Below are 15464 nucleotides of genomic sequence, written 5' to 3' on the forward strand. Positions count from 1 at the left end.
GCACACAGTGACACAGACACAGGCACACAGTGACACACAGACACAGGCACACAGTGACACACAGTGACACATGGACACAAACATTCTCATACATGTTCACAGCCGGACGGCTCCAGCCAGCAGTGTTGTGCAGATGCTTGAGCTGTAACTAAATAAATAAATCCCTTCATCCTTCTCCCTGTTCTCTCTTATTTCAGTCTAAATATTGAACATTTCTGTTCACTGACAGTAGGGATCTGAAAAATGGTAAGGACAGGGGTGCACCACCAATGAGGTTAGGTGAGGAGGCAGGCAGCACCAGGTAGGGACAGTAGGGGGCAGCAGAAAGGCCTTGGGCAATGAGCGCTTTAATTGTGAAAGTCTTCATCTCTACATATTAAACTGTATGGCTAAATTAACCAGTATGTGTTGTAGTCCTATATGAAATGTTTTCCAAGCATGCCTTTAACAGTAAGGCTGGAGAGAAGGGGTTGGGTTGAGAATTTGGCATTGGGGGGAGGGGGGGGGGCGTCATTACAGTTTTTGCTCAGGCAGCAGAAAGGCTAGGTGCACCCCTGGGTGAGGAGCACAAGTGGTTACAGCCTCTTCCATTACACAATGGTACAGGTGCCCATCCCTGTGTATTCTGGATCTGTTGGATTGACCTCTATGTTTCCCCCATGTCTTGCTCGGTGGGTCTATGGGGATGATGACAGCTCCGTCATGTCCCGCTGTCAACTGTCTCTGCGTCCTTAGGAGTCTAATGTAAAGTTAAGGTTTCAACAACATTGTCAGCAAACTGTCGTCATCTTGGTACCAATGAATATTGTATCTGAAGGAAACCGTATCTGAAATACCGCGCATGATCTGCACAACGTCTCTCCGTGGACACTTACCATGTTATAGTTGCCAATGGCATCTCTCAACCGTAGGTACTGGGGGGTCCCGACCACAGGAATTGGGGTAGGTCCAGGAGGCAGTGACTTGTATTTATTCTGTTGGGACCATGACTGGTAAATGATGTGAGCGATGAAGAGGATGAAAGAAACTGCGAGGATGATGGACAGCGCCATGGCTCCTGCGATTAAGAAGAATACATCAGTAATTCCATCTTTGTGCTCAATGATCTCTGAAGTCCATTATCTCACCAAAGTAGACCAACCAGGTTTAACCCCATTCTGACCAAAGACGGGAGGACTATTGTGCTGGATTATAAGAGTGGAATCATTTCTCTCCGTGCTGGTGAGATATAGAGCAACGTGGCAGCATGAAGTCATCCACCTCTCATCAATGAGTCACATGAATCTGTCCCCAAGAAAGATGCCCCAATATGGGTCTCTCTCTGATATGAGGGGTCAATGGTAACGGAGCCACTAAACACAAGGGTCATTTATACAGAAGTCCCCGATACAGGAGGAATAGATACCAGTCACCTATAGAGGAGTCCCCAGTGGAATAGTCCACAACATGAGGGTCTCTGATACAGGAGTCACTTAAACAGTCGTCCCCGATACAAGAGTTTCCTGATCATCAGACACAGGAGTCACTGAATACACAAGTCCTTGATATAGGAGGCCCTGATACTACGGTCCCTGATACGGGAGTCACTGACATACAGTGCAGAAGTTGTAGGCAGGCGTGCAAAAAAACATTGCAAGTTAAGCATGTTTTCAAAAATAGTCAGTGGCGGATTATTATTGGGGCGTTTGGGTCGGTTGCCCCGGGCCCAAGCACATAGTTCCTTGCCTCGCCACTGTCTGACGATCACCGCCATACCCTTCAGGCCTAGTAGGCCGCACCTGTGCCCGTGTGGCGTTTGTGCGCAGCGCGTCTGCACCATCGACAGGTGAGCGCCAACTGGGACACAGTTAAGTAATTTTTTTAAATTACTATATGGGGCAGTGTGGGGGAAATTACTATATGGGGGCAGTGTGGGGGAATTACTATATGGGGCAGTGTGGGGGAAATTACTATATGGGGCAGTGTGGGGGAAATTACTATATGGGGGCAGTGTGGGGGAAATTACTATATGGGGCAGTGTGAGGGAAATTACTATATGGGGCAGTGTGGGGGAAATTACTATATGGGGCAGTGTGGGGGAAAATTACTATATGGGGCAGTGTGGGGGAAATTACTATATGGGGCGTGTGGGGGAAATTACTATATGGGGCAGTGTGGGGGAAATTACTATATGGGGCAGTGTGGGGGAAATTACTAATATGGGGCAGTGTGGGGGAAATTACTATATGGGGGCAGTGTGGGGGAAATTACTATATGGGGCAGTGTGGGGGAAATTACTATATGGGGGCAGTGTGGGGGAAATTACTATATGGGGGCAGTGTGGGGGAAATTACTATATGGGGCAGTGTGAGGGAAATTACTATATGGGGCAGTGTGGGGGAAATTACTATATGGGGCAGTGTGGGGGAAATTACTATATGGGGCAGTGTGGGGGGAAATTACTATATGGGGCAGTGTGGGGGAAATTACTATATGGGGCAGTGTGGGGGAAATTACTATATGGGGCAGTGTGGGGGAAATTACTATATGGGGCAGTGTGGGGGAAATTACTATATGGGGCAGTGTGGGGGAAATTACTATATGGGGGCAGTGTGGGGGAAAATACTATATGGGGCAGTGTGGGGGAAATTACTATAGGGGCAGCCAGTGTGGGGGAAATTACTATATGGGGCAGTGTGAGGGAAATTACTATATGGGGCAGTGTGGGGGAAATTACTATATGGGGCAGTGTGGGGGAAATTACTATATGGGGCAGTGTGGGGAAATTACTATATGGGGCAGTGTGGGGGAAATTACTATATGGGGCAGTGTGGGGGAAATTACTATATGGGGCAGTGTGGGGGAAATTACTATATGGGGCAGTGTGAGGGAAATTACTATATGGGGCAGTGTGGGGAAATTACTATATGGGGCAGTGTGGGGGAAATTACTATGGGCAGTGTGGGGAAATTACTATATGGGGCAGTGTGGGGGAAATTACTATATGGGGCAGTGTGGGGGAAATTACTATATGGGCAGTGTGGGGAAATTACTATATGGGGCAGTGTGGGGGAAATTACTATATGGGGCAGTGTGGGGAAATTACTATATGGGCAGTGTGGGGGAAATTACTATGGGGCAGTGTGGGGGAAATTACTATATGGGGCAGTGTGGGGGAAATTACTATATGGGGCAGTGTGGGGAAATTACTATATGGGGCAGTGGGGGAAATTACTATATGGGGCAGTGTGGGGGAAATTACTATATGGGGCAGTGTGGGGGAAATTACTATATGGGGGCAGTGTGGGGAAATTACTATGGGGCAGTGTGGGGGAAATTACTATATGGGGCAGTGTGGGGGAAATTACTATATGGGGCAGTGGGGGAAATTACTATATGGGGCAGTGTGGGGGAAATTACTATATGGGGCAGTGTGGGGGAAATTACTATATGGGCAGTGTGGGGGAAATTACTATGGGGCAGTGTGGGGGAAATTACTATATGGGGCAGTGTGGGGGAAATTACTATATGGGGCAGTGGGGGGAAATTACTATTGGGGCAGTGTGGGGGAAATTACTATATGGGCAGTGTGGGGGAAATTACTATATGGGGCAGTGTGGGGGAAATTACTATATGGGGCAGTGTGGGGGAAATTACTATATGGGGCAGTGTGGGGGAAATTATTATATGGGGCAGTGTGGGGGAAATTACTATATGGGGCAGTGTGGGGGAAATTACTATATGGGGCAGTGTGGGGGAAATTACTATATGGGGCAGTGGGGGAAATTACTATATGGGGCAGTGTGGGGGAAATTACTATATGGGGCAGTGTGGGGGAAATTACTATATGGGGCAGTGTGGGGGAAATTACTATATGGGGCAGTGTGGGGGAAATTACTATATGGGGCAGTGTGGGGGAAATTACTATATGGGCAGTGTGGGGGAAATTACTATATGGGCAGTGTGGGGGAAATTACTATATGGGGCAGTGTGGGGGAAATTACTATATGGGCAGTGTGGGGGAAATTACTATAGGGCAGTGTGGGGGAAATTACTATATGGGCAGTGGGGGAAATTACTATATGGGGCAGTGTGGGGGAAATTACTATATGGGGCAGTGTGGGGGAAATTACTATATGGGGCAGTGGGGGGAAATTACTATATGGGGCAGTGTGGGGGAAATTACTATATGGGGCAGTGGGGGGAAATTACTATATGGGGCAGTGTGGGGAAATTACTATATGGGCAGTGTGGGGGAAATTACTATATGGGGCAGTGTGGGGGAAATTACTATATGGGGCAGTGTGGGGGAAATTACTATATGGGGCAGTGTGGGGGAAATTATATGGGGCAGTGTGGGGGAAATTACTATATGGGCAGTGTGGGGGAAATTACTATATGGGGCAGTGTGGGGGAAATTACTATATGGGGCAGTGTGGGGGAAATTACTATATGGGGCAGTGTGGGGGAAATTACTATATGGGGCAGTGTGGGGGAAATTACTATATGGGGCAGTGGGGGAAATTACTATATGGGGCAGTGTGGGGGAAATTACTATATGGGGCAGTGTGGGGGAAATTACTATATGGGGCAGTGTGGGGGAAATTACTATATGGGGCAGTGTGGGGGAAATTACTATATGGGGCAGTGTGGGGGAAATTACTATATGGGGCAGTGGGGGAAATTACTATAGGGGCAGTGTGGGGGAAATTACTATATGGGGCAGTGTGGGGGAAATTACTATATGGGGCAGTGTGGGGGAAATTACTATATGGGGCAGTGTGGGGGAAATTACTATATGGGGCAGTGTGGGGGAAATTACTATATGGGGCAGTGGGGGGAAATTACTATATGGGCAGTGTGGGGGAAATTACTATATGGGGCAGTGGGGGAAACTATATGGGGCAGTGTGGGGGAAATTACTATATGGGGCAGTGGGGGGAAATTACTATATGGGGCAGTGTGGGGGAAATTACTATATGGGGCAGTGTGGGGGAAATTACTATATGGGGCAGTGTGGGGGAAATTACTATATGGGCAGTGGGGGAAATTACTATATGGGGCAGTGTGGGGGAAATTACTATATGGGGCAGTGTGGGGGAAATTACTATATGGGCAGTGTGGGGGAAATTACTATATGGGCAGTGTGGGGAAATTACTATATGGGGCAGTGTGGGGGAAATTACTATATGGGGCAGTGTGGGGGAAATTACTATAGGGGCAGTGTGGGGGAAATTACTATATGGGGCAGTGTGGGGGAAATTACTATATGGGGCATGTGGGGGAAATTACTATATGGGGCAGTGTGGGGGAAATTACTATATGGGGCAGTGGGGGGAAATTACTATATGGGCAGTGTGGGGGAATTACTATATGGGGCAGTGTGGGGGAAATTACTATATGGGGGCAGTGTGGGGGCTTTTTCTCTTAGGGGACATTATTTTTGGGGACACTATACAGGCATTATTACCTGGGGCACAATATAGGATGTTATTATTACTGGGGGTCTCTAGGGGACATTATAATTGCTGTAGATGCTATAGGGACCTTTGGGGTAATTTATCAAACTGATGTAAAGTAGAACTGGGTTAGTCGCCCATAGCAACAGATTCCACCTTTCCTTTTTCACAGCTTCTTTGGAAAATAAAAGCTGGAATCTGATTGGTTGCTATGGGCACCTAAGCCAGTTCTACTTTACACCAGTTTGATAAATGACCCCAATTATGAGAAATCTAACGTGTCTGTAAAAAACTCTGCAGAGACGAGATGTGGCTGAAAGAATCTGTCATGGCGGTCTGGGTCAGATGGAGGAGAAGAGGAAAGAGAAGTTCTACATGACAGGAGATGTCACTGGATGTAACAGGCATGTGGTGCTGTATTCCCCTACATGTAGAGCTGCTCACTACTGTGACCTGCGTCTCATCTTCTCCTCCAAGCCTATTTCATCATAATCGTATGTATTTTAAATTTGGCAACTAAAATTTTAATTTGTCACCTGCAGTTCTATGTAACAGCCCAGATAACAGTGATAACTGTCTGTGTGCAGATAATGTAGTAGATGTTCCATGCAGTCCTATGTAACACCTCACATAACACATTAGTACACTGTGTTATGTGGGGTGTTACATAGGACTGCAGGTAGCATCTATGACAGCGGTCCCCAACCACTGGGCCGCGGCCCAGGACCGGGTCCTGGAAGATTTCTTGCCGGGCCGTGGCGATCAGGGCCGTCTTTAACGCGGTTCTTATGAAGTACTTCCATTATGGAAGCATTTCATTAGTACAGGAGGATCAGGAAGCGGTGAAGGTTCTGTACTCACCGCTTCCTGGTCCTCGGCTCGGCTATCGGCTGTGCAGGGCTGCGCACAGCGAGATGTCGCTCTGTGACCTCACACTGTGCGCCGTGATACACAGCTGTCAGCAGGATGAAGAGGATTGAGATGGTGAACAGGAGCAGGAGAGGTAATTTTTTTTTTTTTTTTTTTATTTGCGCTGGGGGCTGACATAAGGGCTGGGGACTGACATTGGGGGCTTATGGCTGACATATGGCTGATGGCTGATATAAGGGGCTGATGGCTGACATAAGGGGCTTATGGCTGACATGGAGGTCTGATGGCTGACATGGGGGTCTGATGGCTGACATGGGGGGCTGATGGCTGACATAAGGGGCTGATAGCTGACATGGGGGGCTGATGGCAGACATGGGGGCTTATGGCTGACATGGGGGGCTTATGGCTGACATGGAGGCTTATGGCTGACATAAGGGGCTAATGGCTGACATAAGGAGCTGAATGCTGACATAAGGGTCTGATGGCTGACATAAGGGTCTGATGGCTGACATAAGGGTCTGATGGCTGACATAAGGATCTGATGGCTGACATGGGGGGCTGATGGCTGACATGGGGGTCTGATGGCTGACATGGGGGGCTGATGGCTGACATGTGGGGCTGATGGCTGACATGGGGGGGGGGGGGGGGTTGAGCTGAGGCATTGGGGGCCTGATCTGAGGTCTGATTAACATTAGGGGTCTGATTGCTGGTCTGACCTGAGGTGTAATGAAAAAAAATTTTTTTCTTATTGTTCTACTCTAAAACCTAGGTGTATCCTATAGGGCGAAAAATATGGTACAGCGCAGTAGAGACCATGTGCAGCAGAGACCAGGTGCAGCAGAGACCTGGTGCAGCAGAGACCTGGTGCAGCAGAGACCCTAGTCAGTTTATATAGTTGTTATATATTTTAATATGCACCTTGTGTTTTGTTATGCGTGTTAATCAGTCAGCGCAGACTAGCACCCTTAAGCCCCACCCACCCCCTAAGCCCCGCCCCAGAATCCCCGCTCGGTCCTTGGGAAAATTGTCTTGCATGAAACTGGTCCTTGGTGCAAAAAAGGTTGGGGACCACTGATCTATGACATCTGTGCTCACAGAGTTATGAGATGGTGGGGGTCATACTCCTGGCACCCCAACCAATCAGCTGTTTGAGGAGACCGCGATGTCCCAGTGAGCGCCGCAGCCTCTTTGCTCCTCACCAAGCACAGCACTGTCCATGTGATAGCCCTGCGCTCGGTATTACAGCTCCGACCCAATCACTCAGATGGGACAGAGCTGCACCGAGGCCACGTGAACGATGATTATGGCCTAGGAAGAGACTATGGGTAGACAGCCCCGGGCCTATCATGCACTTAATCCGCCCCTGGTAATAGTTTAAATTTATGTTTATTCAGCAGCAGGACAACGACCCCCAACATCCAGGCAATGTCATCAAGAAGTATCTCTAGCATAAAGAACAATCAGGAGTCCTGGAGGTGATAATATGGTCCCACAGAGCCCTGATCTCAGCCTCATCCAGTCTGTCTGGGATTACATGGAGAGAAGAAGAAGGATCTGAGCAGGAGATCTGTGCTTAGTCCTCCAGGATGTTTAGAAGCTCCCTGCCAAGTTCCTTCAAAGCCTATGTGCCAGTACCTAGAAGAATGGATGCCGAAGACAAAGGGTGGTCACACCAGATACTGAAAGCGTTCAGATTTCCCTTTTCTCCACTCACTTTGCATTTTGAGAAAATAAACTTTTAACACTTCTAGTTTTGAAAGAATTCTTACTACGCAGCACTTTTTCCACATCTGCCTAAAACTTTTGCACAATGTTGTACACGCGTGACCAATATATAAGCCATGTCAAATATCTATGGCCATGTGACCTGTGCAGATACAGGATTCTGATATTCTGGAGTCATAGAAGTCACCGCTACAAGAGTCCGTTATTGTACAGAGGAGTCATGTATGCAGAGTATATGGGAGTCACAGAGGCAGAGCCCCTAATACAGCAGCTGAATGGACATGGAGGGGTCAGCATGATCACTATCGGCATCCCGCGCCCCCACATTGCCCACATAAGACCACTGCATGCCCATGCTTTAATCTTCAACAGATCAGGGGACTGCGAGGACCATGGTAAAACCCTCAGCTTTGAGGTTTATGGTGGATTTTGAGGTGCATTTAGGATCATTATCCTTTTGTAGAAGCCATCCTCTTTTCTACTTCAGCTTCTTTACAGTTGGTGTTACGTTTGCTTCCAGAATTTGCTGGAATTTTAATGAATCAACTTTTCCCTCGAGACATTGATGACAACACAACCCCCGAAGCACGATTGATCCACCCCCATGGTTAAGAGTTGGATAGGTGTTCTTTTTATGAAATTCTGTGCCCTTTTTACTCCAAGCATACAGTATCACACAAAAGTAAGTGCACCCCTCACATATACAGTCTCTCGCATAGGTGCACCCCTCACATATACAGTATCATGCATAGGTGCACCCCTCACATATACAGTATCTCACAAAAGTAAGTGCACCCCTCACATATACAGTATCTCATGTAGGTGCACCCCTCACATATACAGTATCTCACAAAAGTAAGTGCACCCCTCACATATACAGTCTCTCGCATAGGTGCACCCCTCACATATACAGTATCTCACAAAAGTAAGTGCACCCCTCACATATACAGTCTCTCGCATAGGTGAACCCCTCACATATACAGTATCTCACAAAAGTAAGTGCACCCCTCACATATACAGTATCATGCATAGGTGCACCCCTCACATATACAGTATCTCACAAAAGTAAGTGCACCCCTCACATATACAGTATCTCATGTAGGTGCACCCCTCACATATACAGTATCTCACAAAAGTAAGTGCACCCCTCACATATACAGTCTCTCACATAGGTGCACCCCTCACATATACAGTCTCTCACATAGGTGAACCCCTCACATATACAGTATCTCACAAAAGTAAGTGCACCCCTCACATATACAGTCTCTCGCATAGGTGAACCCCTCACATATACAGTATCTCACAAAAGTAAGTGCACCCCTCACATATACAGTATCATGCATAGGTGCACCCCTCACATATACAGTATCTCACAAAAGTAAGTGCACCCCTCACATATACAGTCTCTCGCATAGGTGCACCCCTCACATATACAGTATCTCGTATAGGTGCACCCCTCACATATACAGTCTCTCGCATAGGTGCACCCCTCACATATACAGTATCTCGCATAGGTGCACCCCTCACATATACAGTATCTCACGTAGGTGCACCCCTCACATATACAGTCTCTCGCATAGGTGCACCCCTCACATATACAGTCTCTCGCATAGGTACACCCCTCACATATACAGTCTCTCGCATAGGTGCACCCCTCACATATACAGTTTCTCGTGTAGGTGCACCCCTCACATATACAGTATCTCGCATAGGTGCACCCCTCACATATACAGTATCTCACATAGGTGCACCCCTCACATATACAGTCTCTCGCATAGGTGCACCCCTCACATATACAGTCTCTCGCATAGGTACACCCCTCACATATACAGTCTCTCGCATAGGTGCACCCCTCACATATACAGTCTCTCACATAGGTGCACCCCTCACATATACAGTCTCTCGCATAGGTGCACCCCTCACATATACAGTATCTCGCATAGGTGCACCCCTCACATATACAGTATCTCACGTAGGTGCACCCCTCACATATACAGTCTCTCGCATAGGTGCACCCCTCACATATACAGTATCTCGCATAGGTGCACCCCTCACATATACAGTATCTCGCGTAGGTGCACCCCTCACATATACAGTATCTTGCATAGGTGCACCCCTCACATATACAGTCTCTCACAAAAGTAAGTGCACCCCTCACATATACAGTCTCTCGCATAGATGCACCCCTCACATATACAGTCTCTCGCATAGGTGCACCCCTCACATATACAGTCTCTCACATAGGTGCACCCCTCACATATACAGTATCTCGCATAGGTGCACCCCTCACATATACAGTATCTCACATAGGTGCACCCCTCACATATACAATCTCTCACATAGGTGCACCCCTCACATATACAGTATCTCACATAGGTGAACCCCTCACATATATAGTATCTCGCATAGGTGCACCCCTCACATATACAGTCTCTCGCATAGCTGCACCCCTCACATATACAGTCTCTCGCATAGGTGAACATACCTCACCTATGCGAGAGACTGTATATGTGAGGGGTGCACCTATGCGAGAGACTGTATATGTGAGGGGTGCACCTACGCGAGAGACTGTATATGTGAGGGGTGCACCTATGCGAGAGACTGTATATGTGAGGGGTGCACCTATGTGAGAGACTGTTTATGTGAGGGGTGCACCTATGCGAGAGACTGTATATGTGAGGGGTTCACCTATGTGAGAGACTGTATATGTGAGGGGTGCACCTATGCGAGAGATTGTATATGTGAGGGGTGCACCTATGCGAGATACTGTATATGTGAGGGATGCACCTATGTGAGATACTGTATATGTGAGGGGTTCACCTATGCGAGATACTGTATATGTGAGGGGTTCACCTACGTGAGATACTGTATATGTGAGGGGTGCACCTATGCGAGATACTGTATATGTGAGGGGTGCACCTATGCGAGATACTGTATATGTGAGGGGTGCACCTATGTGAGAGACTGTATATGTGAGGGGTGCACCTATGTGAGAGACTGTATATGTGAGGGGTGCACCTACGTGAGATACTGTATATGTGAGGGGTGCACCTATGCGAGATACTGTATATGTGAGGGGTGCACCTATGCGAGAGACTGTATATGTGAGGGGTGCACCTATGTGAGAGACTGTATATGTGAGGGGTGCACCTATGTGAGAGACTGTATATGTGAGGGGTGCACCTACGTGAGATACTGTATATGTGAGTGGTGCACCTACGTGAGATACTGTATATGTGAGGGGTGCACTTATGCGAGAGACTGTATATGTGAGGGGTGCACCTATGTGAGAGACTGTATATGTGAGGGGTGCACCTATGCGAGATACTGTATATGTGAGGGGTGCACCTATGTGAGAGACTGTATATGTGAGGGGTGCACCTATGCGAGATACTGTATATGTGAGGGGTGCACCTATGTGAGAGACTGTATATGTGAGGGGTGCACCTATGCGAGATACTGTATATGTGAGGGGTGCACCTATGCGAGAGACTGTATATGTGAGGGGTGCACCTATGTGAGATACTGTATATGTGAGGGGTGCACTTATGCGAGAGACTGTATATGTGAGGGGTGCACCTATGTGAGAGACTGTATATGTGAGGGGTGCACCTATGCGAGATACTGTATATGTGAGGGGTGCACCTATGTGAGAGACTGTATATGTGAGGGGTGCACCTATGCGAGATACTGTATATGTGAGGGGTGCACCTATGCGAGAGACTGTATATGTGAGGGGTGCACCTATGTGAGATACTGTATATGTGAGGGGTGCACTTATGCGAGAGACTGTATATGTGAGGGGTGCACCTATGCGAGAGACTGTATATGTGAGGGGTGCACCTATGTGAGAGACTGTATATGTGAGGGGTGCACCTATGCGAGATACTGTATATGTGAGGGGTGCACCTATGCGAGAGACTGTATATGTGAGGGGTGCACCTACGTGAGATACTGTATATGTGAGGGGTGCAGCTATGCGAGAGACTGTATATGTGAGGGGTGCACCTATGCGAGAGACTGTATATGTGAGGGGTGCACCTATGCGAGAGACTGTATATGTGAGGGGTGCACCTATGCGAGATACTGTATATGTGAGGGGTGCACCTATGTGAGATACTGTATATGTGAGGGGTGCACTTATGCGAGAGACTGTATATGTGAGGGGTGCACCTATGTGAGAGACTGTATATGTGAGGGGTGCACCTATGCGAGATACTGTATATGTGAGGGGTGCACCTATGCGAGAGACTGTATATGTGAGGGGTGCACCTACGTGAGATACTGTATATGTGAGGGGTGCAGCTATGCGAGAGACTGTATATGTGAGGGGTGCACCTATGCGAGAGACTGTATATGTGAGGGGTGCACCTATGCGAGAGACTGTATATGTGAGGGGTGCACCTATGCGAGAGACTGTATATGTGAGGGGTGCACCTATGCGAGAGACTGTATATGTGAGGGGTGCACCTATGCGAGAGACTGTATATGTGAGGGGTGCACCTATGCGAGAGACTGTATATGTGAGGGGTGCACCTATGCAAGATACTGTATATGTGAGGGGTGCACCTACGTGAGATACTGTATATGTGAGGGGTTCACCTATGCGAGAGACTGTATATGTGAGGGGTGCACCGATGCAAGAGATGACACTATATAGCATCTTATGCTATATGTGTCATCCACAGATCCACCCCATGACAGTGTCATCCACAGATGCCCCTCCCCATAACAGTGTTATCCACTGATCCCCCTCCCTATAACAGTGCCATCCACAGATCCCCCCTAAACAGTGACATCCACAGATCGCCCTCCCATTACAATGCCATCCACAAATCCCCCCCTAAACAGTGTCATCCACAGATCCCCCCCATGACAGTGCCATCCACAGATCCCCCTCCCCATAACAGTGCCATCCACAGATCCCCCTCCCTATAACAGTGTCATCCACAGATCCCCCTATGACAGTGCAATCCACAGATCCCCCTCTCTATAACAGTGTCATCCACAGATCCCCCCTAAACAGTGTCATCCACAGATTCCCTATGACAGTGCCATCCACAGATCCCCCTCCCCATAACAGTGCCACCCACAGATCCCCCCATGACAGTGCCATCCACAGATCCCCCTCCCATAACAGTGCCATCCACAGATCCCTCTCCCCGATGCTCACAGTAGTACATTTATAAACTGTAATCCGTAACTTTAACTTTATTTAGCGCTCATCTCTTTACTAGGGTACCTTACTCTCAGCTCCAGTAACAGGCAGTACAGGCAGCGCTCACTCACTGACGTCACGCGGCTGCGCCGCCTAGTGGAGGAGCAGGCACGTGACGTCAGTGAGTGAGCACCACCCGCACGGCCTGTTACCGGAGCTGAGAGTAAGGTACCCTAGTAAAGAGATGAGCGCTGATTTAAGTTAAAGTTACGGATTACAGTTTATAAATGTACTACGGTAAGCGGCGGGGCCCTGTATATTCTAACCCCCAGGCAAGCGACCCCATCACCATGGGAACGCCTGGGGGTTAGAATACACTAGCGGATCCAAGTATACCCGGCGTGTAAGACGACCTCCGACTTTTAAAAATAATTTCTAGTGTTAGAAAGTATTATACGCTGGAAAATACGGTACTGCAGTTATATTCTGGGTTTAAAAAAACACAATTTTTTTGCAATACCCTACATCTGGGTGAAATACAAGCTTTAAATACTGCAATTATATACTGGGTTTAAAAACACCCATTTTGGGCAAGATAATAAATTTGCGGCTTTTCCTGCATTTCTGGCAGTCCAATACAAGTGTTAGATACTGTTGTTATATTCTGGTTTAAAAAAAAACACCCATTTTGGGCAAGATACTACATTTGCTGCCTTTGTTGCATTTGTGACAGTCCGATACAAGCGTTATATACCACTGTTATAGTCTGGTATTAAAAAAACAACAATTTTTTGCAAGACCCGACATTTGGGGCCTTTGCTGCATTTGTCACAGTCAAATACAACCTGCTGTTACATTGTTGGTTGACAAATTAAAAAAATTTGGGACCATGAAGTAATTCGCCTGTCACACTGTTGTGGACCTGAAGAATTGTTTTCTCTTTATGACCCTGGAACAGCCTGACTGTCAGTGAACTTAATTGTTGACTATTGGCGATTACATTGTCGCCTGACATAAACCATCTGTTAGTTTGGTGGTTGAACGCAAAGAATGAGGAGAGCATCGAATAAGGGACGTGGCCCCAGTCGTGGTGCTGCTGGTGGAGCTCCTGTTGCAGGGAGAGGACGTGGTCGATCTGTGCCAGCTACACACACAAGTGAAACCCCTTCCTCAGGTGCGAGTAGGCGACAGAACCTGCAGCGGTATTAGGTCGGGCCGAATGCCTCTCTATGAATGGTGAGGCCAGAACAAGTACAGGCGATAGTAGATTGGGTTGCTGACAGTGCCTCCAGTTCCTTCACATTGTCTCCCACCCAGTCTCCTGCTGAAAGATCAGAGTTGGCACCTGCAGCCGATGTCCATCAGTCTTTCACCTCACCTCCTTGAAAATCAGCCAAGCAGTCTGAGCCCCAAGTCATGCAGCAGTCTCTTCTGCTTTTTGATTACTCTGCTATCAGGGTTTCCCCGAGCCATCCACCTAGCCCTGCCCCAGAAGAGGAAGAGATTGACTGCACTGATGCCCGACCACTTATGTTTCAGGATGAGTACATGGGAGGACCATCACAGCACGTCTCGGATGATGACGAAACACAGGTGCCAACTGCTGGGGCTTTCTGCAGTGTGCAGACCGACAAGAAGGGCAGGGGTGAAGACTGGGTGGAAGATGATTTGGAGGACGATGAGGTCCTCGACCGCACATGGAATCAAGGTCATGCGAGTGACCTATGTAGTTCGGAGGAAGAGGCGGTGGTCGCACAGAGCCACCAGCACAGCAGAAGAGCGACCAGGGTGCAAAAGCGGAGCGGCCGTCCTCTACTGCCCACCGCAGCAAGGGACCGAGCACACCAAAGCCAGATCCAAGGAGTTCCCTGGCGTGAAGCAAGGCATAAACGTTCTCAACCTGAGAGGACAAGGCCATTCCCTGGGTCTTTCATTTGGAACCCCTTCACAAACCTTTTCACAAAGTATGGAATGTTTTGGAAATCTGTTTTGTCGAACTTAAAGAAAGAGAGGTGCACTCAGACATGATTTACTAATGTCATTGCGTTCAGGAGCTTAGGGTGGTGGGGAGGGGAAAAGCAAAAATTCATAAAAAGTAAGGAAAAGAGATAACATGTTTTCCTAAAAATTTAAAGTTCCAGGAGAATAGAGGGTGTTATTAGTGTTGATTGCGAATTTTAATCGCGAATATTGCCACTTTGAGAATTCAAGAAGATTTAGAATATAGCGCTATATATTCGTATTCGTAAATATTCAAGATTTTTTTTTTCCAT

The 15464-nt window shown here is 47.8% G+C and overlaps 1 protein-coding gene across 1 annotated transcript in view; it reads right to left on the reverse strand.

The window, feature by feature from the left end:
* LOC122939126 (cytochrome P450 2C25-like) overlaps positions 1–15464 on the reverse strand; it is a 98091-nt gene that overhangs the window by 42570 nt on the left and 40057 nt on the right. The window contains exon 2 of the mRNA XM_044295119.1: positions 876–1057. Coding sequence (XP_044151054.1) covers positions 876–1052 — 177 coding nt within the window. The 5' untranslated portion in view covers positions 1053–1057. The remainder of the gene's footprint in view (positions 1–875; positions 1058–15464) is intronic.

Source organism: Bufo gargarizans, chromosome 5 (assembly GCF_014858855.1).
Source record: "Bufo gargarizans isolate SCDJY-AF-19 chromosome 5, ASM1485885v1, whole genome shotgun sequence".
Lineage (NCBI taxonomy): Eukaryota > Metazoa > Chordata > Amphibia > Anura > Bufonidae > Bufo > Bufo gargarizans.